Source organism: Notolepis coatsorum (assembly GCF_963971535.1).
Source record: "Notolepis coatsorum genome assembly, chromosome: 5".
Taxonomy (NCBI): domain Eukaryota; kingdom Metazoa; phylum Chordata; class Actinopteri; order Aulopiformes; family Paralepididae; genus Notolepis; species Notolepis coatsorum.
This window is the reverse complement of record NC_140169.1, coordinates 127,683,510-127,710,778: the sequence shown is the minus strand read 5'-3', so window position 1 is coordinate 127,710,778 and position 27,269 is coordinate 127,683,510. Positions and strand designations below refer to the sequence as shown.

At 45.6% G+C, this 27,269-nt stretch overlaps 2 protein-coding genes across 3 annotated transcripts in view; one reads left to right on the top strand and one right to left on the bottom strand.

Moving 5' to 3' along the window:
- Positions 1 to 23,222, top strand: part of LOC311229139 (unconventional myosin-VI-like) — a 167,791-nt gene extending 144,569 nt beyond the window's left edge. The window contains exons 28-35 of one of the 2 annotated variants that reach the window (XM_084315166.1): positions 1,697 to 1,857; positions 2,381 to 2,422; positions 3,841 to 3,876; positions 6,594 to 6,632; positions 10,800 to 10,903; positions 13,302 to 13,433; positions 20,422 to 20,640; positions 21,145 to 23,222. In XM_084315166.1, the coding sequence (XP_084171292.1) occupies positions 1,697 to 1,857; positions 2,381 to 2,422; positions 3,841 to 3,876; positions 6,594 to 6,632; positions 10,800 to 10,903; positions 13,302 to 13,433; positions 20,422 to 20,640; positions 21,145 to 21,344 (933 nt within the window). In that variant the 3' untranslated portion in view covers positions 21,345 to 23,222. The remainder of the gene's footprint in view (positions 1 to 1,696; positions 1,858 to 2,380; positions 2,423 to 3,840; positions 3,877 to 6,593; positions 6,633 to 10,799; positions 10,904 to 13,301; positions 13,434 to 20,421; positions 20,641 to 21,144) is intronic. The other variant, XM_084315167.1, reaches the window with a different exon arrangement.
- A 32-nt stretch (positions 23,223 to 23,254) lies between these two features.
- The window catches only part of LOC311228341 (interphotoreceptor matrix proteoglycan 1-like), a gene marked incomplete at its 5' end in the record, with an annotated part of 46,865 nt that continues 42,850 nt past the window's right edge, over positions 23,255 to 27,269 (bottom strand). Inside the window, 2 exons of the mRNA XM_084314250.1 lie at positions 23,255 to 23,812; positions 24,715 to 24,795. Coding sequence (XP_084170376.1) covers positions 24,756 to 24,795 — 40 coding nt within the window. The 3' untranslated portion in view covers positions 23,255 to 23,812; positions 24,715 to 24,755. The remainder of the gene's footprint in view (positions 23,813 to 24,714; positions 24,796 to 27,269) is intronic.

Below are 27,269 nucleotides of genomic sequence, written 5' to 3'. Positions count from 1 at the left end.
AAGATGTCTGATTTTGAGTGGTTTCTCATTGGGGACAGTTTTATAGTTCATCTGCTGCTTGAAAGCACTGTTCTGATGGCCACGCAAACCCTGGAATCCCCACTGGGAGCGTGCGCCCCCCCAAGACCTGCACCCTTAAGCCTGAAGCAGAGCTACTCTGAAAAGGCTTTTTACTTGGACTCTTTCTGATTAAGGGTTCTGTGCACGCATGTCCCTCTGTAAATATTCATGACAGTGGCTGCTGCGTTCAGGCGCTTTAGATGTTTAGGGGGGAAATGCAATCAGCCACAGTCTCTCACAACTCTACAGTCTCTCACTCTATCTCTCTCTCTCTCCCCCCACTCTACAGTGTCTCTCTCTCTCCCTCTCTCTCTCTCCCTCTCCCCACTCTACAGTGTCTCACTCTCTCCCTCTCTCTCTCTCCACTCTACAGTGTGTGTATATACTGTATATATACCTATATCTATCTCGCACACTCTCGCTGATGTTCCTATATCTGAAATAGGTTTCTACCAGATAGTACAACCCCTCAGACTTTTGTGTTGTCGTCTCTCGAGTGGTAATCTGAGGCGGTGTGCCCAGGGTCCCGTTCGAGTGAGGCCCTAGATGAGAGCGCCCTGTCGCTTTTTCTCCTTCTGAAGCCCCGGAATGGCGTCCAGCAGATTGGCAACCGAGGGAGCCGTAGGTTAAGGGCAAGACTCATTAGCGGTTTGAGTAAGAAGACTAATAGGGCCTTGCCACTCTTAGACGGGGTCGCTAGATAATGAAGCCCCTGACATATATAAAGTCGTACGGAAATGAGGACCAATGAAAGTGGAGAGCACTTGGATGGGACTTCTAACTCGCAGTCGCATCAGTATCTGGTTTCTTTTAGGTCATGATAAAAAAATGGATGACGTATGTGTTAACCCTTTCACTACAGAAGGTTAACCCTTTCACTACCACACTACAGACTGTTAACCGTCTGTAGTGTGGTAGTGACAGGGTTAGCCGTCTGTAGTGTGGTAGTGAAAGGGTTAACCATTTGTCGTGTGGCAGTGAAAGGGTTTAACCTTCTGCCGTGTGGCAGTGAAAGAGTTAACCCTTTGGTTGTGTGGTAGTGAAAAGTCTTTCCCTTCATACTTCAGCACCTTCCGCCTTCTTTTCCCGCGACACACAGGACTGCTGCCGTAGACTACCGGTATGCGTGGCAAATCGGGGTCACTCGCTCACGGATGACGGGGGACGTTTTGTCGGACACACGCACGGGTGGCGCCGTGGGTCCGCGTGGTGTTGCGCTGGTTTTCCCCAATGCCATTAAAACCCAATGTCGTTTTGTCCTCGGTGACTTGGTCTGTAGCGGCGAGTGACATATAAAGGTGTGGACATGAGGACAGGATGCTGTCAGTCTGCCGAGCGACCCGTCGTCCACAACCCTCGTTAAGTGCAGGGGGCCACAGGCTGCAGTAGGACGGAGGAGACAAGGTTTTCCTCTAAATAAACCCTCTGGTGTATTCCGTCTTTATGCCGTGTTCTGTCGTTATTCGTCAACAAAGAATTCCTTTAGTCGAGGACGGCACTATATTTTAGACCACGGAATCCGCAATATCACAAGTACCATAATTCATGTCACGATATGATTCCGTTGGAACATGATGAGCCGTACTATTGCCTGGTGGCCCCGGCCCTCGCGGTGTTAACACTCTGCGGTGTGCAGGCGGAGATGGAGCTGCAGCTGGAGGCTGACCGAGAAGAGGAGGCGTCCCGCCAAGTGGTCCTGGAGCAGGAGAGGCGGGACAGGGAGCTCGCCATGAGGATCGCCCAGAGCGAGTCTGAGCTCATCCCGGAGGAGGTCCAGAATGACGGCGGGCTGCGCAGGTAACACCGCCGAGGCTCAGTCCTCATAGCTCCCACTTGGCCATTCTTGTTGTTGTTTGTTTGTTTGTTTGTTAGTGTATTTATTCACTGAACTGACATTGACATCTGTCAATCATGTCCTATGTTATATATATATATATGTTTTATGCTGGTACCAGTGTTTTTTTATTTCAAAGGTGATTTTTGGATATACTGTGCCAAAGATCTTGAAGGACACTGACCCTTTTCAAGCCCTGCTAATATAGAAGTGTGGGCTTCAAGCTGACCTCTGACGCAAACCAGAGATGAGAAAGACGTTCGCTTTCCACAGGGGAGGTTTTGAGAAAGACCTCCTCCTAGAGCATCCGTGTGTAACCAATCTCTTCTTCTTTTTCTTCTTCTGTCTCTCTCTCTCTGTCTCTCTCTCTCTGTCTCTCTCTGTCTCTCTCTGTCTCTCTCTCTCTCTCTCTCTCTCTCTCTCTCTCTCTCTCTCTCTCTCTCTCCCTCTCTCTCTCTCTCTCTCTCTCTCTCTCTCTCCTCCCAGTAACGGCACCTCAGGTGTTCCATCCTCCCCAGAGAGAGCAGCGTAAGACCCAGCGATTTAATCCCAGTCCAACCTGCCTTTGACCACCGTAACCATGACTACCCTGCATGCTTTAGCAATCTGCCAGCTAACTTACTTAAATCTAGTATTCTTCATTACTTAGATTTGACTTGTATTAGTTATTAGTCCCAGTTTGTATCATCTAATTGTTGTTCATGATGGACATATGATCTGTCCTCTGATCAAAGATGGGAATCAATTTGGGGGGTGGGGGGGGGGGGGGGGGGTCACTTCCCCCATTCGTGATTGACCTATTCACCACTTGTATAGTGAGTTACAGTTGCAGACTAGTATAATGAGTTACAGTGGTACTAGTATAATGAGTTACAGTGGTACTAGTATGAGTTACAGACCAGTATAGTAACGGTACTAGTATAGTGAGTTGCAGACTAGAGTAGTGAGTTACAGTGTTACTAGTACAGTGGGTTACAGACTAGTATAATGAGTTAGTGTTATACTAGTACAGTGGGTTACAGACTAGTATAGTGAGTTAGTGTTACTACTGTAGTACAGTGAGTTACAGTACTAGAATAGTGAGTTACAGACTAGAATAGTGAGTTAGTGTTACTAGTTTAGTGAGTTACAGACTAGTATAATGAGTTAGTGTCAGTAGTATAGTGAGTTACCAACTAGTACAGTGAGTTACAGACTAGTATAGTGAGTTACAGACTAGTATAGTGAGTTACACACTAGTATAATAAGTTAGACTAGTATAGTGAGTTACAGACTAGTATAGTGAGTTACAGACTAGTATAGTGAGTTACCAACTAGTACAGTGAGTTACAGACTAGTATAGTGAGTTACAGTGTCAGTAGTATAGTGAGTTACACACTAGTATAGTGAGTTAGTGGTACTAGTATAGTGAGTTACAGACTAGTATAGTGAGTTACAGTGTTACTAGTATAGTGAGTTACAGACTAGTATAGTGAGTTACAGACTAGTCTAGTGAGTTACAGTGTTACTAGTATAGTTAGTTACAGACTAGTATAGTGAGTTACAGACTAGTATAGTGAGTTACAGTGTTACTAGTATAGTGAGTTACAGACTAGTATAGTGAGTTACAGACTAGTCTAGTGAGTTACAGTGTTACTAGTATAGTTAGTTACAGACTACTATAGTGAGTTACAGACTAGTATAGTGAGTTACACACTAGTACATTTAGTTACAGTGTTACTAGTATAGTGAGTTACAGACTAGTCTAGTGAGTTACAGTGTTACTAGTATAGTTAGTTACAGACTAGTATAGTGAGTTACAGACTAGTCTAGTGAGTTACAGACTAGTCTAGTGAGTTACAGTGTTACTAGTATAGTGAGTTACAGACTAGTATAGTGAGTTACAGACTAGTCTAGTGATTTACAGTCATGCTCCAGTTTATAATCCTCTTGTTCTTTGTTTGCAGTCCTGGTGGAACTCAAAAGCTCAAGAGCTTGACTATGTAGGTTGCCTTTCAAACATCACTTTCACAAGCACCTTTATCACACTTTGAGATGGCTTATCTAGGACATGGAGAAGCATCACCATTGCACTGATCTGATTTGACTACAAACGTAAAAGAAAAAAGAAAAAGCTAGCTGATAGGACATATATCTAACACTTTAATTAAGTATAGCTATGATTTATGATAATGTCACATAAATAGTGTATGCGCTATTAGACCTCTTAGAAGGCTTATACTATTTTACATGTATTTACATTTATTTATAAATTGATGCCAGTCCTCCACTGCCTTTACCCCTCCTCTCTGCACTTTGGTTCACCCCCCTCCTCTCTGCACTTTGGTTCACCCCCCTCCTCTCTGCACTTTGGTTCACCCCCTCCACACATCACTTGGACTGCACACCCTGAAATGGTGTTTTGGAGCAATTTCTATGCCTTCTGGTTATTTTCCACAGCCCTATTTCTTAAAGGACCATACCTGTCTAATTCTGCCATTACCAGATATTGAGTCTTTAACAGATGTTGTGTTGTTAGTTGTATACGGTGTGTGTTTTAGCTGATATCAGCTTACCTTACTAAAATGTAGTCATTCAATCTGCCATTGATGTTGAAAAGGGGTGGGAAATCCAAGCAAGCATGGATTAAGAATGCAGAGAGGCCCCTGGGCACAAACTCTTGGCGACCCCCCCCCCCCCCCACACACACACACACACACACACACACACACCACACACACACCCCTGCGCAATCCAGTAGTATAACGTTACTGTTTTTAGCTGTTGGAAAAAGAGCGCTTCCTTTCATAGTTTGTCACCAACATGGTCACCATCATCATCATACTGCATGATACAGATGCAGCCAGCAAACCAATCATAATATTTTTCTTACTTGCAAATAAAGTAAGTAAAGTAAAGTAACTCTGCATTAATTGGTTTGTATTTCAACACACACACACAATTAATGTATTTGATAAATAAATTAAAAGCAAAGACAGAATCGCGCCACAGTTGGTGGGGTTTTGGAGCCCCCTAGAGGTCAGAGGACCCCAGCTTGCTGCGTAAAATGTGAATAGCAATGTAGTAGAATAATACAGTAACATTAGTGAAAATTGACACGGGTAAATGACCTACACCTACTAGCAACTTTCAAATTGAATGGATAATTTTCAACCCTTTTCAACATCAATGTCAGCAGGGAACAAACTTAACTTTTTGACTTACCAGCCATTTGGCTGGTAGATTTTAAAAACTACCAGCCAGGCAGATTTTTTACCAGCCAAAAATTAAAAATAGCTTTTTAGTATATCGCCATGTGTTATTATTACTATATAATACTCTCATATGCTATTTTCAATTAATATCATAAACAACATAAGGAATATTAGCATAATTTTGAGTGGACTGAAGGAATGAGTCAGCGTTAATAGTTTTAAATGCAAATAATGTATTGAAACATAGAAGTGGGGTCGGGGACACACACACTGTTTCAACTCACCACCCCGCATCATATTGTAGTCTAGTCTGTCTTCAAACTTCCACTCCTCTCGAAACCTTTTTATATTTGAATATCAACATTGTTTGTGCATCCTCAGTAATCCTGAGTTTACTACAATATACTCCTCTCCTGAGTCCTGACTAGTGACTTCATCGTCTTTCCAAACGCACGCACACACAGTGCCCCCCCCCCCCCCCATTTCCCTTTCCCCAGTCCACACTGTCTGCTGTTCTCTGTGGCTCTGCCGCTGATCAGGATTAGCTTGTTAGCTTACGCTAACATAACGTTCATTTCGGGCGATGTGGGCATAAAGGAATGGCGACGATGCATTTGACCCGTTGTGAGAAGAAGAAAAAACCACAGACTTATTTCGGCTCGCAAAATAGGCGCACTGCTGTGTAGCTCTGCTCTCAGGGAACAAACTTAACTTTTTGACTTACCAGCCATTTGGCTGGTAGATTTTAAAAACTACCAGCCAGGCAGATTTTTTACCAGCCATTGGCGGTTGGCTGGTACTTATTTTGTTCCCTGAATGTCAGTGTGAAAGGTAGGCTGAGATCTACCAAAACATACACGAAGAACTGTGTTAAAGACGGGGACAATCTCGGCTAATGGTGATAATTAGACTGGTATGGTTCTTTAAGTTCAACTTCAAAGAAAATTATCTTTCTCTCTCGTGATTTAGTCATTTACATTAAATTAAATCAATGAATGCAATAGTTCTGATATTGATGATAATGATATTGTGCTAGTCATTGGGGTTGTGGCTATTACACTTTGAAAACAAGGGGACTGAGAGCAGTGGAGTGATGTGTTTAATCATAGTGGCCCTCAGGCCCCCGCGCTGGACTCTGAGCCTCCACTCTGCTGCCTCACGTTGAAGTGATTCTACACGCTGCTCGACCACAGCAAGTCACGCGTCTGTGAGTCCCGAAACACGGAGAGAGAGAGAGAGAGAGACTCTGCTTTACGTCCACACACACGCACCTCCTGCCATAGGACTTCGCTTTACTTCTGCTGCTTCTGTGGTTCTTCCTCTACTTCTTCTTCTCTCTTCGTTCAACTCTTACTTCTTCTTTGCTGGTCATTCAAGACTCATCGTCGTGTGTCTTTGTTTTTTAATGTTTTTTTTTATGGCACAGCTGTTGAAAAGTGCCTGAGAGGTTTTAACACTGTCTGGTGTACTAACTCTTGTATACCGGGGCCGTCATGTTCTTTTAGGGATGAAATGGCCAAGGAAATGTCTGAGCTGCTGGCTAGGTGGGTAGTCGTCCCTGTTGTCTTCTATCAATCAAGAGAAGCTCTTCCCAATCTTTTCACCTTTCTGCTGGAAATGAACAAGATTTCAAACAGACATTTTTTATATATATATATATATATGCGTTGTGTATATATATATATACATATTATGAGAATCACTGTTACAAGCATGCAACATGGAAATCTACCTCTTTATTTTTGTGATCTTTGTCCCTATGTTATGCTTTGTGATTGAAATCAAGACTTCTGCTAAACAGCAGGAGGTATGTCCTCCATACAGGCAGTGCTTGCCAACACAGGTCACCTTGTGCCACAAATCGACCACACAGCAAGAGACATACAGTACGTATTTACGGAGGAGCTCATAATTTAGTCTCATAAAGAGAAGAAATAAGCTGGGTGAGACCTTTCCAAGTATAGTGTCTTGGAGCCGGTTACTCCTACCAGTGTGTTCTATAACAAGGGTTCTCAAACTTTTTTATACCACGACCCGATTTTATTATAATTGTTTTTGGCGACCCCACACTTAACACATTCCCTGCCATGCAATTTGAGCATCTTATACCATTCTCTGCCAGCACTGTAAGCCTATGGAGATGTTCACCTTCTTTGCAGGGCTATAACTTTTTAAATTGTATTGCTAAATTGACATTACTATGGCCCATTCAACATCGATTATCTATCGTTCAGGATGTAGGAACGTTTTACTTTTTCATTTATACGAAAATACCGTCTAGAATAAAAATATGTTTTTATCGTTTTCTGCACTAATTCCTAGAATGTGAGATATAGGCATAAACGCATATATAGATTATCAAATGCTGTTTGTTGCCGATCCACCCTAATATAAAAAAATTTCAACTGTACATGATCCTAAACGTTATCACTGATCATGCGCGGATGAACGGCGGGGGGGGGGGGCGTTTATAATTCCGTGATCGTCGTTAAATGCTTTATGAAGTATGGGTGATATATTGATCAGAGCAGTTTGCATGGATAATAATAAACAAACAGGCTGAAAGTAACGTCAGCGTCCTCTTACCGCTGGGCGATGAGACTGGAGCAAAAAGATCCCACTTATTTGATGGCGATCGAGTCGATCCATTTTTACGGTTTGTATAATAATAATACACGCCCAAATCATGTAGATTATTGAGTTATGGCAGCGATCCATATACACGTGTGTGGCTAGAGTCCCGCAACAACATGCGAGTGCCGGACGCATTTCGGAGACGCACCGAGGTCGACTCGTCCATTTCCGGTTTGGCAACTCGCCGATCATCCACCAGGGGGCAGTATTGAAGCGTTGCAGAGTTGTGCCGAGTCCCACTGCATCAAACCAGGCTCTGTGAGGGAATTATGAATAACATTGCGAAAATTATGATCTCAATAACGTTGTACGCCGTGGATTGGCAGAATTAGCATGAACTTGAAACACGTTGTATGACGTTTTTGGCGCAGGATGTGTTAATGTATTGCGTAATTTCAATGTAGAATTAAGGAATATCGAAATGAAAGCACACATTGTTGAACTTGATCATGCATATTTATTAGAACATTTTATTACAGCACTGTTATCGATACACATTTATAAAACGAGGCATATTTATTTAGCCAAAATATGTTGCAAAAAATTAAATAAAGATTACAATATTTTTTTTGCCTATGCACCGTCACCTGCCCACGACCCCACTTTGGGTCGCGACCCGTAGTTTACGAACCATTACCATTGTTCTATAAGGTTCCGCTGGTGGCCCGGCTGGTGTCCTGCAGTAGCACCGGTGGTGAGCCTCTCCTGGTGGCTGGTGTTCTGCAGTAGCACCAGTGGTGAGCCTCTCCTGGTGGCTGGTGTTCTGCAGTAGCACCGGTGGTGAGCCTCTCCTGGTGGCTGGTGTTCTGCAGTAGCACCAGTGGTGAGCCTCTCCTGGTGGCTGGTGTCCTGCAGTAGCACCGGTGGTGAGCCTCTCCTGGTGGCTGGTGTTCTGCAGTAGCACCGGTGGTGAGCCTCTCCTGGTGGCTGGTGTTCTGCAGTAGCACCGGTGGTGAGCCTCTCCTGGTGGCTGGTGTTCTGCAGTAGCACCGGTGGTGAGCCTCTCCTGGTGGCTGGTGTCCTGCAGTAGCACCGGTGGTGAGCCTCTCCTGGTGGCTGGTGTTCTGCAGTAGCACCGGTGGTGAGCCTCTCCTGGTGGCTGGTGTCCTGCAGTAGCACCGGTGGTGAGCCTCTCCTGGTGGCTGGTGTTCTGCAGTAGCACCAGTGGTGAGCCTCTCCTGGTGGCTGGTGTCCTGCAGTAGCACCGGTGGTGAGCCTCTCCTGGTGGCTGGTGTTCTGCAGTAGCACCAGTGGTGAGCCTCTCCTGGTGGCTGGTGTCCTGCAGTAGCACCAGTGGTGAGCCTCTCCTGGTGGCTGGTGTTCTGCAGTAGCACCAGTGGTGAGCCTCTCCTGGTGGCTGGTGTCCTGCAGTAGCACCGGTGGTGAGCCTCTCCTGGTGGCTGGTGTCCTGCAGTAGCACCGGTGGTGAGCCTCTCCTGGTGGCTGGTGTCCTGCAGTAGCACCGGTGGTGAGCCTCTCCTCCACTCTGAATGGACTGTGAGTGAGTGACATCTTTCGGACGCCCCATGCCAGTTTATCCCCGGGACGCTCCGTCACTCTTGTCTGTGACTAATTGGCTCAGGCTGCCTCTCACACGACACCACAAACGCACGTCTACAGGAAGTCATCGCAGAAAGTGGCCAGGCCTAAAGGTCAGTGTGACTTCCCCTAATAAGGATCCAACCAATGGGATTACAGAGCGGAAGGGATGTAGGCAGCAGAGGCTCCGCCCCCCCCCCCCCCCCATCTCATCTCCACAGTGTTCTATAAAGGGCAAATCCCAGTCAAGGCTTTAATCAAGCCCGTCAGCTGCGCCACAGAGGGATACCAACGGCAGGCCAACAGAAACGCTCCCAACAGCTGGAGAGCTGAAATACTCCTTATTGTCAAATCATCATTTATAATTCAGCAGAATGAGCACGTCTGGAGCAGCTCTGTGCCGTGCTGTCGAGGTGGTTGTTTTCTGACTTCCTGGTGTCTGGAGCAGCTCTGTGCCGTGCTGTCGAGGTGGTTGTTTTCTGACTTCCTGGTGTCTGGAGCAGCTCTGTGCCGTGCTGTCGAGGTGGTTGTTTTCTGACTTCCTGGTGTCTGGAGCAGCTCTGTGCCGTGCTGTCGAGGTGGTTGTTTTCTGACTTCCTGGTGTCTGGAGCAGCTCTGTGCCGTGCTGTCGAGGTGGTTGTTTTCTGACTTCCTGGTGTCTGGAGCAGCTCTGTGCCGTCCTGTCGAGGTGGTTGTTTTCTGACTTCCTGGTGTCTGGAGCAGCTCTGTGCCGTCCTGTCGAGGTGGTTGTTTTCTGACTTCCTGGTGTCTGGAGCAGCTCTGTGCCGTGCTGTCGAGGTGGTTGTTTTCTGACTTCCTGGTGTCTGGAGCAGCAGCATGCATTTTAACTACGCTGTTTTCATTTGATCTTCACTTGCTTATGAAGATGCCACTAATCTAATGGAATGAATATCTTCTCCCTAACTTTGCTTTCACTGTTCTGTCCTCACAGTGTAGCCGTTGTAGTACGTCTCCCACCATTGATCTCTGTGCTTCACTGTCGGCCGCTGCAGCCTCTCTTTAACCCTTTCACTGTTGCATGACAAAGGGTTAACCCTTTCACTACCAACCGTCTGTAGTGTGGTAGTGAAAGGGTTAAAAAGTAGAACTGTACGGAGTGTCATGTAACACAACGAACACAATGAAGGTCATTCACCGTGCCTTTTCCGAGAGCTTATTTTAGCTAGCAATTATTTATTTGTCCAAACAATTGGACCTATCTCAAACTCTGCCCTCTTTGTGATTGATCCTCCAATCACAACTGCAATGTCCAGTCCTTTCGGGCAGTACAGTACAATAGCAGTGAATCATTATAGCATCCAGCACATGGAGTTGAAGGTGTGGGACTTTTACAACGGCTACTACACCTGTTACGTCAGTGTGTAATGTGAATCAAGTACGTGACCCTGCCCTCTGTGATCTCTCCACAAGGCTCCCTGCCCTCTGTGATCTCTCCGCAAGGCTCCCTGTCCCGTTATCTCTCTTGCTGCGCGTTGCGGCGCTGACCCCATGTGTCCTGTATGCTTCTGTTCTGCCAGAGGGCCCCAGGTGGCGGCCACCAAGGCTGCGGCCGGCACGAAGAAGTACGAGCTGAGCAAGTGGAAGTACGCCGAGCTGAGGGACGCCATCAACACCTCCTGCGGTAGGAACGACGCATTGTTATGACATTATTGTATATTTTTATTGAACTATTTTATCACACTTTTTTTACTCTGTCTATTCTATTTTATTATTTTTAGTATTGCCTATTTTTAAACTGAATCAAAAAGCACTTTTTTACTCTGTCTATTCTATTTTATAATTTGTATTACTGAATGAAACCGTAAACAGAGAGGCCTATTGGGATGTTGGATCCTAATGTGAAAAACTGTGATTTACCTTACCTTGCTACCTCTCTATCTTTTTTATGCTTTCTTATGCCTGTATTTTTTTACTGCCGTGAAGCACTTTGAACTGCAATTTCTGTATGAAAAGTGCTATACAAATAAAGTTTATTATTATTATACAGTAGCTTTAGTTCTTCAACTCCATCTTTGACATTACTGTAATTAGTGTCTCCTCTCAGACGGCCGTTTCCAAACTCTTCATAGTTGTCATGGATCTTGTTCACGGCAGCTCTTAATAATATTGAATAATATCCTCAGTTCTCACAATGGAATTCGTTCAATGTTAAAGTGAGCCCCAATTTAGTTTTTTTTGCCGCACTCCACTCCACCGCAATAATTATTTTCCGACCACTAGAGGGCAACAACGAGCCGTTGTAAACGGGTAAACATTGTGAACAAACCACTGCCTCTTTCTCCCAAAACAAGACTCCAAAGTGATCATTGTGAATACATCAAATGCACAGGTTTATAAAATAGCCGGCGCTAAAGCACAGTCCAGGTTTTGTCGACGACGAAAATAAATGATGGAATAACAACAGACTTCAGAATTTCAGAAAAATGGAAAATACCCTCGCCTGGAACTTCCTAAGCCCATCTTATACCACTCTCTGCCAGTGCTGTAACCCTATGGAGTGGCTCACCTTCTTTGCAGGGCTATAACTTTTTAAATATTATAGCTATACGATATTACTATGGCCCATTCAACATCGGGTATCCGGATGTGGGAACGTTATATTTTTCCATTCATACATTGTCGTGTTAGTACCGTCGTGAATATAAGTGTTTTTAGAGTGTATAGCAGTCATTCCTAGAACGCGCGTTATAGGCCCTGGCGCGTATTATACATAATCGATTGGCGTTTTCGTTCCTATACACGCTATACATTATGCTCCATCATGCGTGAAGGAAAGGGGCGGGGGGGTCGTTTATGATTCCTTGATTGTCACTAACGGCTTTCTTTAGTACGACACCATACGTTGATCGGATAGATTGCAATGAAATAAATGGACAATCGAGCTGGAATTAACGTTAGATTCCTCTTACCTGTGGCCGATGCGTCTGGAGAATTTTGTTTTCCAATTATTTGATGTCGATCTGCTAGATCCATTTTCCGTTTGTATGATGCAATAAACGCCGAAAGCATATTGATTCTTGCGTCTCGAAAGCGATCCCATGCACTCGAGTGTGTATCTTGATCCACGTTACAAGATATCTCTGCCGGAGGATTTTTCCCGATGCACAGAGCGCCACATCCGGTTTAGAGTGGAGTGCAACTCGCCCGAAATCCACCAGGCGGCGGTATTGAGGCGTTGAAATATCAGACAGGGTCCAGCTGGCTCCCGGAGCCTTCCTGGATGAATTATGAATGCCAATAGCGAATAAAGGAAATAACGATCATAAAAACGAATAAACTCGTTGTTGGCGCTATTCGATTGGCGGGCAATAACGAGTAAACTCGTTTTTGGCGCAAGATGTGTTAACATGACCAATGTAAACAAACACGTCGTGCCACAAAATACAATTAAAAAAAACTCACGTTGGTCCTTGTATCAAAAGCTTGAGTCATTCAGTCTCCACTCTTATTCTTGGCGGCGGGGCTATGGGGGCAGGGCTACGGCGGCCGCCCATTCACTTACGTTTGGATCCCTGATTGCAGTGATGGTCAGAAGGATGGAGGAGGAAGGCTGTTTGCTGGAGTCAGAGTGGTGTGTGTGGCTGCAGCCACAGGATTTGTAGGTGGAGGGTGAATGAATAGAAAAAGGCTGCCCTCCAGCCAGCTATACAAAGCTGTCGGCTGTCACTAGAATACGTATGATTCCATCTTAAGATGGAAGAATGGAAAACCAAAAAGAGGAAGAAAGACCAAAACATTGAGTCATTTGTGCATTAAACACCTCACTGTGCAGCACAAGCTGTCGTACTTGGGACGGCAACTTGGATACTTTTTTTCATCCCTGAACCAGATTGAATGTGTTCTCTTAATGCTCTGGGCTTGAACTCCTCTTTCATCAGCCTGCGGTTGAAACTGTGTGCGTGTGCGTGCATGCACGTCAGTGTGTACTGTATATACTGTAGCAGCAGCTGTTGTGTGTTATTGATTGGAAAGAGTTTCTCGTCGCCTGTCGTCACAACTCTCCATCCTTTCACCCGCAGACATTGAGCTGCTGGCGGCCTGCAGAGAGGAGTTCCACCGGCGGCTCAAGGTCTACCACGCCTGGAAATCAAAGAACAAGAAGCGCAACACGGAGACGGAGCAGCGGGCGCCCAAGTGTGTCACGGACCACGGTAAGGGAGCCTGCTCTTAGTTCAGTGGTGATTTGTAATGAAATAACAGGCCATTTATCTTGGAATGACAACCGTGGCCAATGAGCTGTGGCACGGCGCCATGTTGGTATAGGCACTAGAGTAGACACTAGGGGCGGGTACCGTTCACATTTGAACAGATACCGCTAGCTTTCTTCTGTACTTAAAGGAAAACTCCAACATTTTGGGAAATTAGGTTATTTGCCATCTACCCTGGAGTTAGACAAGAAGATGCATACCTTTTTCTTCTCTGTGCATGCAGTAGGAGTAGGAAGACGTTGGGAACTAGGCTAATGGAGGAACCTACTTCCAGTGACTGACGCTAAGCTAGGCTAACGGTGCACGTCTTCCTACTCCTACTGCACGCACAGAGAAGAAAAAAAAGGTATGCATCTTCTTGAGGGTAGATGGCAAATAAGCTAATTTCCCAAAATGTTGGAGTTTTCCTTTAACTCTCTGTAATAACGAAACATTTAATTTAATTTGTAAAACAGTTAGACTCTAAATGTTTTTTATTGTTGTAACACACCACACAAAATTAATGGCATGATAATGTAATGTATCATGTTTTTAAATGTTTAAAATATCAACATTATCCAGCCATCCTCTGTAAATATGATCAAACTCCTCTGACCTCGTCTGGTCTTTCCAAAGACCCAAGAGACGGGACATTAAAGTAAAACTTTTGTGAAAAAGGCTCCTTCTTGTCAACTATATTACATTCTTACACTAAACATGTAAAAGGTAATGAAATTTGGTACCGATTGATCTAGCATGAGTCTGTACTCGGTAGTACCAATGCAATTGGGTCGGTACCCTTAAAAGTACTGCGTTCTGTACCCAACCCTACAAGACACGTCATGAGAAGACTATTGAACAGAGGGTTACACACCACAACAAGAGTGTTAGACCTGGAAGGAAGGGGGGGGGGGGGGGGGGGTTGAGCAAGGGTGACATTTTCCTTAATGTTTAAGCATTAAATGGATGCCCCTTTTTAACTCAAGACTTTACGCAAGAAAAAGTTATAGAACATGTATGAGATGAATGAATGAATGATCATTACATTTATATACATTACATTATTCTAGACACTCAAAGCACTCCCCACAATGTAGGGTGGAAATTGTCTCCTTTACCACCCAACCTTGGGCTACGCAGGCTCAATGGCTGCCATACACTGGCACCAGGCACACATCACACTACAAAATGACTCAGGAGACAGGGATTGATATCAACCAATTAAGGGGGAGGGATGATTAGGTGGCATTGATGTCAGAGACCTGATTGGGAATTTGGCCAGGAACGTCGGGGGAACTCTTTGCGATAGGCGCCCGGGTTCTTTTTTCTTATCTTTATTCGCTTTTTTCTGGTCGCGCCGGACCGACAGCTTTTTCTGGTCGCGCAGGACCGACAGCTTTTTCTTGGTCACGCAGGATCGACAGAGGAGAGAGGGAGAAACGGGAGGAGAAGAGGGGAAGACATGCAGCATATGGCCACCGGGTCTGGGAAACAAACCCCGGGCGACCGCTTCGCGACTCAGCGCGCTATGTGCTGTGCTACTGGAGCGCCCGGCGCCCTGGGTTCTTAACGACCAAATTCAGTCAGGACCTCGGTTTAGCGTCTCATCCGAAGGAAGGGGAGATCTCCCTTGTTGAATTTGACCAAATGGATATAAATGACGTATCGGTGGAACTGGTCTGTCTCTACATACTATTCCCAAACATCAGCTGTGGCAGAGACCCCCCCCCCCCCCCTAAAATATGTTGTAGTGATGATACTATGCTCAGCTCTCATCACTGTTCTCTGTCTAGACTCCCATCTTGTGAAGAGTCACAAATGGACTCTCTCTCTCTCTCTTTCTCTCCCTCTCTGGTGGCGTCGTCTCATTTCCTCGTGCCGCGCCGCACATAGTTGTCATGGCGACAAAGAGCTCTTACTCTGAGCGGAGTGCAGATGCACTTTGTTGTGCTATCTGTTTAGACTGCTGATTAGAATACGAGCCCACCGCCACACACACTCTCACCACCACCACCACCACACACACGCTCCCCACCACACACACTCTCACCACCACCACCACACACACACTCTCCCCACCACCACACACACTCTCACCACCACCACCACACACACACTCTCCCCACCACCACACACACTCTCACCACCACCACCACACACACACTCTCCCCACCACCACACACACTCTCCCCACCACCACCACACACACTCTCACCACCACCACACACACACACTCTCCCCACCACCACCACATACACTCTAACACCACCACCACACACACTCTCACCACCACCACACACACTCTCCCCACCACCACACACTCTCTCCCCACCACCACACACACTCTCCCCACCACCACACACACTCTCCCCACCACACACACTCTCTCCCCACCACCACACACACTCTCACCACCACCACACACACACTCTCACCACCACCACACACACACACTCTCCCCACCACCACACACACTCTCACCACCACCACACACTCTCCCCACCACCACCACCACACACACGCTCCCCACCACACACACTCTCACCACCACCACCACACACACACTCTCCCCACCACCACACACACTCTCACCACCACCACCACACACACACTCTCCCCACCACCACACACACTCTCCCCACCACCACCACACACACTCTCACCACCACCACACACACACACTCTCCCCACCACCACCACATACACTCTAACACCACCACCACACACACTCTCACCACCACCACACACACTCTCCCCACCACCACACACTCTCTCCCCACCACCACACACACTCTCCCCACCACCACACACACTCTCCCCACCACACACACTCTCTCCCCACCACCACACACACTCTCACCACCACCACACACACACTCTCACCACCACCACACACACACACTCTCCCCACCACCACACACACTCTCACCACCACCACACACTCTCCCCACCACCACACACACTCTCCCCACCACCACCACACACTCTCACCACCACACACACTCTCTCCCCACCACACACACTCTCTCCCCACCACCACACACACTCTCCCCACCACCACACACACACTCTCTCCCCACCACCACACACACTCTCACCACCACCACACACACACACTCTCCCCACCACCACACACACTCTCTCCCCACCACCACACACACTCTCCCCACCACCACACACTCTCTCCCCACCACCACACACACTCTCTCCCCACCACCACACACACTCTCTCCCCACCACACACACTCTCTCCCCACCACCACACACACTCTCCCCACCACCACACACACACTCTCTCCCCACCACCACACACACTCTCACCACCACCACACACACACACTCTCCCCACCACCACACACACTCTCTCCCCACCACCACACACACTCTCCCCACCACCACACACTCTCTCCCCACCACCACACACACTCTCCCCACCACACACACACTCTCCCCACCACCACACACACTCTCTCCCCACCACCACACACACTCTCCCCACCACCACACACACTCTCCCCACCACCACACACACTCTCTCCCCACCACCACACACACTCTCCCCACCACCACACACACTCTCTCCCCACCACCACACACACTCTCTCCCCACCACCACACACACTCTCCCCACCACCACACACACTCTCTCCCCACCACCACACACACTCTCCCCACCACCACCACACACACTCTCCCCACCACCACACACACTCTCCCCACCACCACACACACTCTCTCCCCACCACCACACACACTCTCCCCACCACCACACACACTCTCCCCACCACCACACACACTCTCTCCCCACCACCACCACACACACTCTCCCCACCACCACACACACTCTCCCCACCACCACCACACACACTCTCCCCACCACCACCACACACTCTCTCCCCACCACCACACACACTCTCCCCACCACCACACACACACTCTCCCCACCACCACACACACTCTCCCCACCACACACACTCACCACCACCACACACACTCTCCCCACCACCACACACACTCACCACCACCACACACACTCTCCCCACCACCACACACACTCACCACCACACACACACTCTCCCCACCACCACACACACTCTCACCACCACACACACTCACCACCACCACACACACTCTCCCCACCACCACACACACTCTCTCCCCACCACCACCACACACACTCTCCCCACCACCACACACTCTCTCCCCACCACCACACACACTCTCCCCACCACCACACACACACTCTCCCCACCACCACACACACTCTCCCCACCACCACACACACTCTATCCCCACCTTAGCTCTCCTTCTGTGAGGACCCTTTACCCTTTTGTCTTTGTGTTTGCTGTATGACAGGTCATTTGCAGAGGAAAAGCTTCTAAAGAGTATCTTATTTCCGCTCTATTCAATGGTATAGTAGAGAGTGTCGGTAATTAAATAAAAGAGCCACTCGCATGCCTTTTTAAAAGTGAAGCTTGTTTTATCTGAACCTTAGTGATCTAAATTAACTAGTCAGCCAGACGGGGTGTAACGATCGAGATGTCACACGGCAATGCGGACACGTTTTTATTAATTCCAAGCAATTATTGGAATTGACTTGTGTGCTGGAATTTGCATCAGAAGAATGGAAAATGGAAACACGGCATCTTTATAATGTACTGCCATGATGAAGCTCAGAAAGCTGTTGTGTCTCAGATCTAACTGTACAGGTGTTAATCCTTTTGTCTTGTTGTCTATATCATGATAGTGCATGTTTTATATTGTGTTTGAATCCTCCTCTTCCTCATCCTCCTCTTCCTCCTCCCAGTAAGTGACATCCAGCCTGCTGCCCACTGTGCTGCAGCCTGTGCTCCACTACGTGTCTTGTGTGTAACCTGGCATGTTTACTTTCAGATCATGCACCTGCTGTGAGAAAAGCATGTAAGTGGTACTTTAAGTAAGTGGTACATGGTAAGTGGTACCATGTAACGCCACTAACCAACCCCAGTGCTAAATTCCCTCATTAACCCTCTGGAAACAGGGATGTGCTTAGAGACCGGGGTGTGTGTCTCCTGCCACATGCCGCTCGCCTCAGTCACCCTGAAAAGTGGCAACTCTTGAGCGTACTCTTGATGAGGTGAGAGCAGGAGGGATTTCTATGGCAACCGCTGTCTCCACACTCAGGGTTTCACAGTGCGACGCCGCTGACAAAGAAGAGATTTTCACGTTTCAAACCGTCTAGCCTGCTGTAGCCCTTTTGCTATATTGTTTATCACCGTGCCAGTGTCGGTAGAAGTGAACCGTTAAAGGTAGACTCCGTAATGCCGCCAAACAGCGACCTCTAGGCAAAAGAGCCCGTGCTTGGTGTTGCACTTTGTTTACATGTTTTTCCGTTGTGTGCAGGTTGGATTTGAATGGGGGTTACTTACTATTGCTGGCCACACCTCAAGTCTCTGCCAAGAGAGGTCTGGAGAAATTCACAGTATAATAATCGGACCAAATTTTCTTTTGCAAATCTCTTTTGCCTAGAGGTTGCGATTTGATGACATTACAGAGTCTACCTTTAACGGGTTGCCTTTAGTTGAATATATTATGTAGCACGCGTTGATATTAGGAAGTGAAGATGGGTTCAAGGTGATTTCATACTGCTGCTGTAATGACTTCTGTTATTCATGCTGCTGCTGTAATGACTTATTACATACTAATGCATTGCTACTAATGCCACAGTGAGACAGGAGCTGGAAGCATTCGTGGCCATTTGTCTTGATTGTAATTGGATGTGGATATACGTTTTGTGTTTATGACGACATAACAAGTCTGCTGTACTTGCTGATTTAAATAGAAGTGTTGCTTCTGTCCAGTCCATAAAGCAGAGATGTTGTTGCTTATAATTCATAGTGTTCCATTGCAGACGTCTTGGTGGCAAACAGGTGATTGTAATCAAATAGCAGGTGGTTATCGCCAAATGACGACCGTGGTTATCTTGTTATCTTCACAGCGCTCGTCAACCGTTTCTGCTCCCACACCTCTTGGGAGGCGGTGTGAAGTTTTTCTCTGTGACGTTGGAACAAAGTGGTGGGGAACTCTCATGGTGGGGGTTGGAACAAAGTGAGGCTCTCATGGTGGGGTTGGAACAAAGTGGTGGGGAACTCTCATGGTGGGGGTTGGAACAAAGTGAGGCTCTCTCATGGTGGGGTTGGAACAAAGTGGTGGGGAACTCTCATGGTGGGGGTTGGAACAAAGTGAGGCTCTCTCATGGTGGGGGTTGGAACAAAGTGAGGCTCTCTCATGGTGGGGGTTGGAACAAAGTGAGGCTCTCATGGTGGGGTTGGAACAAAGTGAGGCTCTCATGGTGGGGTTGGCACAAAGTGAGGCTCTCATGGTGGGGTTGGAACAAAGTGAGGCTCTCATGGTGGGGTTGGAACAAAGTGAGGCTCTCATGGTGGGGTTGGAACAAAGTGAGGCTCTCATGGTGGGGTTGGCACAAAGTGAGGCTCTCATGGTGGGGTTGGAACAAAGTGAGGCTCTCATGGTGGGGTTGGAACAAAGTGAGGCTCTCATGGTGGGGTTGGAACAAAGTGAGGCTCTCATGGTGGGGTTGGAACAAAGTGAGGCTCTCATGGTGGAGTTGGTTCATTCCGTCTTGCTTATTACACTGCAGAGCTGCACTCCTGTCTCTCTCCCTGATCAAATGGAGAACCTCCCCGACACGCCGTCAGTTTCCTCGTTTTAAACCCTACGTAGTATAGATATGCAGACAATGTAGTTTTCTCCTACTTGTTACAAAGGAGTGATTCATAAGCTCCATAACAAACATCTGCCATGCTTGTCTGATTTGCTCCCCTTTGATTAGCGCCTTTTATGATCTCTACTGACCCTCTCCCCTCTCCCCCAGCTCTAGCAGCGAGACTCACCGACTCCTGGGTGGCTACTGGCTGGAGCTGCGTAATAATGTCTCTGTCCCACCCAACAGCCCTACAGAACCCAGCCCCGCCCATCCCGGCCAGGCAGCATGAAGTGGCCATGAACAGGCAGCAGCGCTACTTCCGCATCCCCTTCATCAGACCGGGGGACCAGTACAAAGACCCCCAGAACAAGAAGAAGGGCTGGTGGTACGCCCACTTCGACGGGCCGTGGATCGCCAGGCAGATGGAGCTACACCCCGATAAGCAACCTATCATGCTGGTGGCAGGTCAGTGACGCGGGGCGCTCTCAACGGGTCGTCCCGGAACTCTTCTGACACAGAAAATAAACCTTGTTTTTTGTTTTATCCACCCGTTTATGCATAACGAGTAAGGCTGAGACGATATGCCATTTGGAAGAATCGATAAATTGGGACCAAATTATCGATAAATATCAATATTTGTATTGGTATTAAAAAAAATATATATTATTTATTTATTATTATTTTTACAACAAATTTATGTTTATTTTGCAGCAATTCTTTGTTGTTGCCGCCATCTTTAGTGTTACAGATTTCCCCATTCAAAACTACCACGGTGATCGTTCTCATTTTATAGCCGGTGGTCTCTGGATGTGATGGAGGAGTGCACTGCATATTGAATGCACAGTGCAGAGTTGCAATTCAACTGAATTTACATGAAATGGGGATGTTTTAACTAAAACAAGACCTAGTATTTTAGTATAGTATAAAAGTCTCAGCCTTAATAACGAGCTGTCCCTGCTGTGTTGACAGGGAAAGACGACATGGAGATGTGCGAGCTGAGCCTGGAGGAGACGGGCCTGACCAGGAAGAGGGGCGCGGAGATCCTGCCGCGGCAGTTTGAGGAGATCTGGGAGCGCTGTGGCGGCATCCAGTACCTCCGCAGCGCCATCGTGAGCCGCCAGGCGCGCCCCACCTACGCCACAGCCATGCTGCAGAGTCAGTTAAAGTAATCCTGATGAACACCGACGGGCTTCTCGGTATGACAAAGGGACGGATGCACCAGCTACCTAAACACAGCTGGCATTCATGCATACTGCACTGTGTTCTGACTGCAGGCACTTCAGTGAACTGTCTTTTGGTTAATTGTCTTTTTTCTTTTTGTCTTCTTGTTCACTTTCAGTCCATACTTCCTCTTACGGGGGGGGGTGGTGTAGGGCAGGGAGACCTTGCAGTGAACCCTATGCAGAGCATTGACGGTGAATAATTCCATCTAGTTGTGATTATTATTATTTTTCAAGCAAATGTGTTCTATAATATTTCTGCGATTCTAACTTTTGAGGCCTTATAACTACTTTAACAGGGTTTAATTGCTGGAAGTAGGACTGTTTTCAGAGCTGCCTCCCCAAAAAAAATTGAAATGTGTTTAAGTGTATTAATTCATAGTCATTCATAATTAATTATACATTCCTGATTACACTGAATTGTCATTGTTGTTTTTTTTCCGTCTCTTCTGTCTTAACGGCTAATTGGATAATTTTACTCAAACTTAAACCTGCTGTTTAGTGTTTACATTGTCTTCATGTAGATTTTACAGGGCAATACTTGCACAAGGAGTGAATGGGTCTGGCTGTTCTCTCACGGGAGGCAGTATTGCATGAGTTTCAGGTTTTCTCAAGGTTATTCTCTTGTAACTGCACACGGAATTAAGTACAATATTTGATAATACTGTAACATTTTTTTTTTACCCATGTCTTTCAAACTGAATGTAATTTGAGGTAGTTGATTTGTTCCTCTTATTTTTTCATTCCCGTTTGTTTGTGTCATATTCTTCACATACGTGTGATTTAATGTGTAATGCTAATAGTAAGTTCCAAAAATACCTTTCACTTGACCCAACAATTATTTACAAAAAAAAACACTTTTGGTTTTGTTATGCTAATTGTGTTCCATAATTTTTCTTAATTTTCCTCGCTGTATTCTGTTAAGCATTGTTGTAAGAACAGGGGGGAAATGCAGACTTCCAGTTGTAACTCGTGCAATTCAAAGATACTCATTTTCATTGTCATAATGTTGGACCAAATGAGAGCAGAGCTCGGAAGGAGTGATTCATAAGCTGTTCAAATAAAGGCAGTCAACCTTATATAATACACTGGTAATCATCATCCTGCTCCTGAAACGTGAATACAACACAGAATATTTTATATACAACTGTGTGTGTGTGTGTGTGTGTGTGTGTGTGTGTGTGTGTGTGTGTGTGTGTGTGTGTGTGTGTGTGTGTGTGTGTGTGACAAAGAGTAATTTTCCAACTGGAATATACACATTTATTTTTAAAAAGTAATCTTTCTACTTCAATGGTTTGGGCATAATGGGATTGTTGTCTAATGTGAAGAAAAAGCAATAACTAAGCACAAAAAAAAAAAAAAAAAAACATCCTTTTGCCATGTACATAATATGCATTATATAGAGACAATCTCTCCTGAGAATAGAACTACTCTTCCAGTAAGGCTGTTAGTCTTTGAGTTTGTGTCTAAGCTTTTTCATTCCCTTTGACGCTCTGCTCTGCACAAGCGGGAAAAAAAGCGACGTGGGTTGTCTTCTGCGCGCATGAGATCTATCTAATATTCATGCCCCCCTCCCTCCCCTCTCGCATTACTGAGGCATGTCTCTCGTTAAGCCCTAAGTATTTATTTATGACTTGGAACACCAGAGTGTACGTACTACCTGGAAACAACCCCTGTAATGTACAAACAAAATGTCTGGCGTCGATCATAATAATGCTCTTGTGTCTCCACATGCCTTTACAATCATTCCTCAGATCCTCGCTTTTTGTCACTGTCACTTTTTCTAATGATCTCTAACAGATGAAATAAAATCCATTCCATGTTTCACACGGTGGACGCTCTCCGTTTTCATTGACTTCCTTCCTCATGTGATTCAAAGCAACACGTAGAAGCACAGGTGCATCACGTCGACGCACGTCAGTCGAGGTCGGTGCTCATTGACGCAGACGCGTCTGACGGTGTGTATCACGCGTCGTCGTTACCCCGTTAAATACACAATGACTCAGACGAGTGATGTTCATCAAACAATCGAATAGAAGAAGCAGATCAACGAGGGATTAACTGTTCACTGGTGTTTGGATCACTACAATAACAAATACAGGGGGGGGGGAAATCAGTGCACGTGTAGAAAAGCAGTCCATGGTTTGATTCCAAGTTGTGCACACCTTGTTCCCCGTCTGTTTTCTTGACAATTGGGAATAGCTGTCAGTAGTTTGCCTAAATGTCTCTTTCCCCAGAGAGAGGAGACCCCCCCCCCCCCCCCCTCTCTATAGGAAACTCGGGCTTTGAAGAGGGCATGGGTCATTGTGTGGTGGGGCATTTCCAGTCAGCCAGCCAGGACTCTCGCCGTCTTGTCACAACATCGTCCTTGAAGATGAACTCTCCATCGCCTTGATAAGTCCTTTGTTTAATTATATCTAGAGGGGGGAAAAGAGAACATTCTGAGCGTGTATCAATTCTTGATAAATGTTTAGCTGACGACTAGAAACTATTTAATTAAATCTGGGAATTTCTCTTTCTCAAATAAAGTCTGACCGAGACGCTTTCACTTTGAGAATAGATGAGAATCCAAAGACTGTGCTGTTCTCCACAATTATGCATACATAAGTTGTCACATTTGGGTGTATTGAATATAATAAGAGGAAGAACGGTTAAGTATTTGTTGGACTTATATTAACCCAAGTTGATGCTACAGAAGGTTATACCCCCACATGACCTTTGACCTATTTGAAAGGTCAATTGCAATGAAGTGTCAGGGTTCCAGTGTATTCACTCCATGTGGGTTGTCCAGTACAGAGGAGAAAAAAACTTGAGAACCCACACACCACATGCTTAAAAATGATCTCTAAATTGTGTGACTCATCTCCTCTTGAGAAAATCTGTCGCATGTAGCTGAGACCAACGTGCACACGGATGCGTTTCTCTAATGCACACACACATACTGTACACACAGGACTAAGCCAATTTGAGCTGGAAGCGTAAGCTGGCAAGCCTACCAATGTCTCTGAATAAAACGAGAAATAAAGATAATACGATGCTATTTCTTGGGGATCAGCTTCCATGTACTTATTTGTTTTGGATTTATCATTTTTCTGCTATTGATTTGGTGGACTCAGTCAGTCACGTTCTGTATCTCGCTCTGCATTGTGTGGAAAGAAACGACAACTGTTGTTAAAAATCCTTACCTTGGGTAGTATTTCACTGGTCTCTCTCTCTCATCACCTTGTCTGTTGCAAAGAATCCTTACCGTGTGTAGTATTCACTGGAGCCATTCAATCATCTCTCTCTCGTCAACTTGTCTGTTGTGAAGAATCCTTACCTTGTGTAGTTTTCACTGGAGCCATTCAACCATCTATTCTTCTAACTCGTCAAGGCTGGCAGGAGATAGTTGTCTTTATATCTAAGACAAAACGGGGAAAAAAAGGGAAAAGGTGGGACATCAAGTGAGACCAGCAACCAGCACCAGAAAAGTACAAAAAGGAGATGGGGAAACCAAACGGCACTATATGGGGGCGACAGTGGCTCAGGAAGCAGAGCGGTCGTCTGGTAATCGGAAGGTTCCCCGGTGAGTTTCCGGCTCCTCTCGACAGTATGTCGAAGTGTCCTTGAGCAAGACACTTAACCCCTAACTGCTCCAGATGAGCAGGTTGACACCTTGCATGGTTGCCTCCGCCATTGGTTTGAGTAAATTGGTGAATGTGAGGCATGAATTGTAAAGCGCTTTGGATAGAAGAGCTATATAAATGCAATTTACCACTTTACACACTATTACCCCAAGAGGGAAATGAGGAGGTGAAATGGCACAATGTGCATTATTACTGCAGGAAAGACCAGGGTGGGTTCAGTCACAGGAGCAGAAAATCATCTTGAGCCACATGTTACCCAGAGAAGATCCATTTTCTTTCTAATTTTCTCATCCTATTAACGACATCTTTAAAAATCTATTTAGCTGCTCAATGTGTAAATGGTTACAGAGAAGCCACGTGAATAATACATGTGTCTTAATCGCCTCCACAAATGACCGTGCACTTGCGATCAAAATACTGTCATGTGAGCTACAAAGATAATAATGTGAGATCATTCAACGCGATGCCATTGAAAATGTCCATGTGTGAAATCATGTAAGCGCACGTGGAGTCATGGGAATCACATATGAACAGGAACAATGGTTCTGGAAAGCCCATGTGTAAAGGTCTGTAGTCTAGTTCAATATATCTCAGTTGGAGAGATATTTACAAATCAATAGTTTTATAAAGAAAATCTCTGGCCTTTGTGCTGCACGTTCATTGGTATGGATTTGTCTGGGAATTGCATGCTGTTATTGCTCTTTAACTTTGACACTCAACATTTCAAAATACGCAAATACAATCAGATTGCATGGGATACAATAATAACCTCTAGGGTTTTGTTTGGTGGACATTGTTCACTTTTGTTTTTGTTCACAGCATCTGTTCCCTGAAGGTTTGTGAGCTGGAATTAGACATAACAGTCTGTGTTAATGTGAGGTAGCAAATCCTGGCCTGGGAGTTGGTGACTGACATGGCAAAACCCCACAATCCCCAGACAAGCAGAAAAGCTACTTGTATAAATGACACCTTTTAAAAGCGAGAGAACTGACATCTTCACCTTTACTTCAACACTTAATATTATTATAACAAGTTTCAAGTTCAAGTTTCTTTATTATCACATCACAATAAAATGACTTACTTAAGTACTTTATGTTACTGTGAAATGCTTGGTTCTGTATGAGCCCCTGAGTGTTTCATACAGTAAAAAAAAGTAAGTAAAAAGTAACAACAGAGGAATATACAGTAAAAATGAGTAAACATAAACAGTGAGGTACAATGCAGAAAATGAGGTACACAACTTTGAAGTAAGGTGCAAATGAGGTATGAATGTAGTGCAAATATCCAGTGGCGTCATTTCAGTAAAAGCCAAGGTATGGCGAGGAGGGAGGGTGGGGGGTGGTGAAGGGGGTTTCTATACAATTCACTTGTATGACATTTAGGTATGACACAGGACTACACAAGCATTTTTAATATAGAAATGTGTCCACCACTATTTTCCATACAAATTATGCAGAATGTAATATAACGGTCTATTATTTTTCTTGCAATTGAGCCAATTTTCCTTAGGTACGGTTTTGAGGTGTGTGTTCAACAGAATATAGTATCAAAAACACATTCACAAAAAGTATGGGTTACTGAATTCTGAACTGCACTGTTATAATCACTAAGCCATTGTAAGTCCTTACCCGTGTCCCTGTATCACTTGTCTCTGCTGCCCTCTGATTAAAAAACGTCTGTATGTCCATTTTCCCTTTTTTTTGGCATATTTCAGTTAGTCACAGTAAAAGTCACCTAGTAAAAGTGCGATAATTGACTATATCAAAACATGCTAGGGCTGTACCGAATAGTTCGAAGCCTCGTTCATAATGTTGACATTCGAATTCTAAATCAACATACAAATTTGTAATAAAAAAAAAATCTATTTATTTTTATTTTTTATTTGCCAAGGTATGGCGAGTGCCATACCTTGCCATACCAAAATGACGCCCCTGTGCAAATCTCTTTAATAATAGATAAATATAATGTAGTGTTTGTAAAGTGAGTGTTTGTTTAAAAGTGAGTGTGCATGTGGATGTGTGTGCAATGAGTGTAGATGATGGGTTATTGTTACATGTAGGAGTATCTGCCTTTCAAGGTCAGTAAATGGGCAAATGTGAAAGTACACACGACTGGGTAACACTTTACTTATAATGATGATTAAGTACTGAATGTTAACAGTTGATTAACTCAAGTTACTCAGACCTGACGTGTCTGTGCAGGGAAATCCTTCCAGAAGGGCTTGTACTTTGGTTCCCAATTTACACAT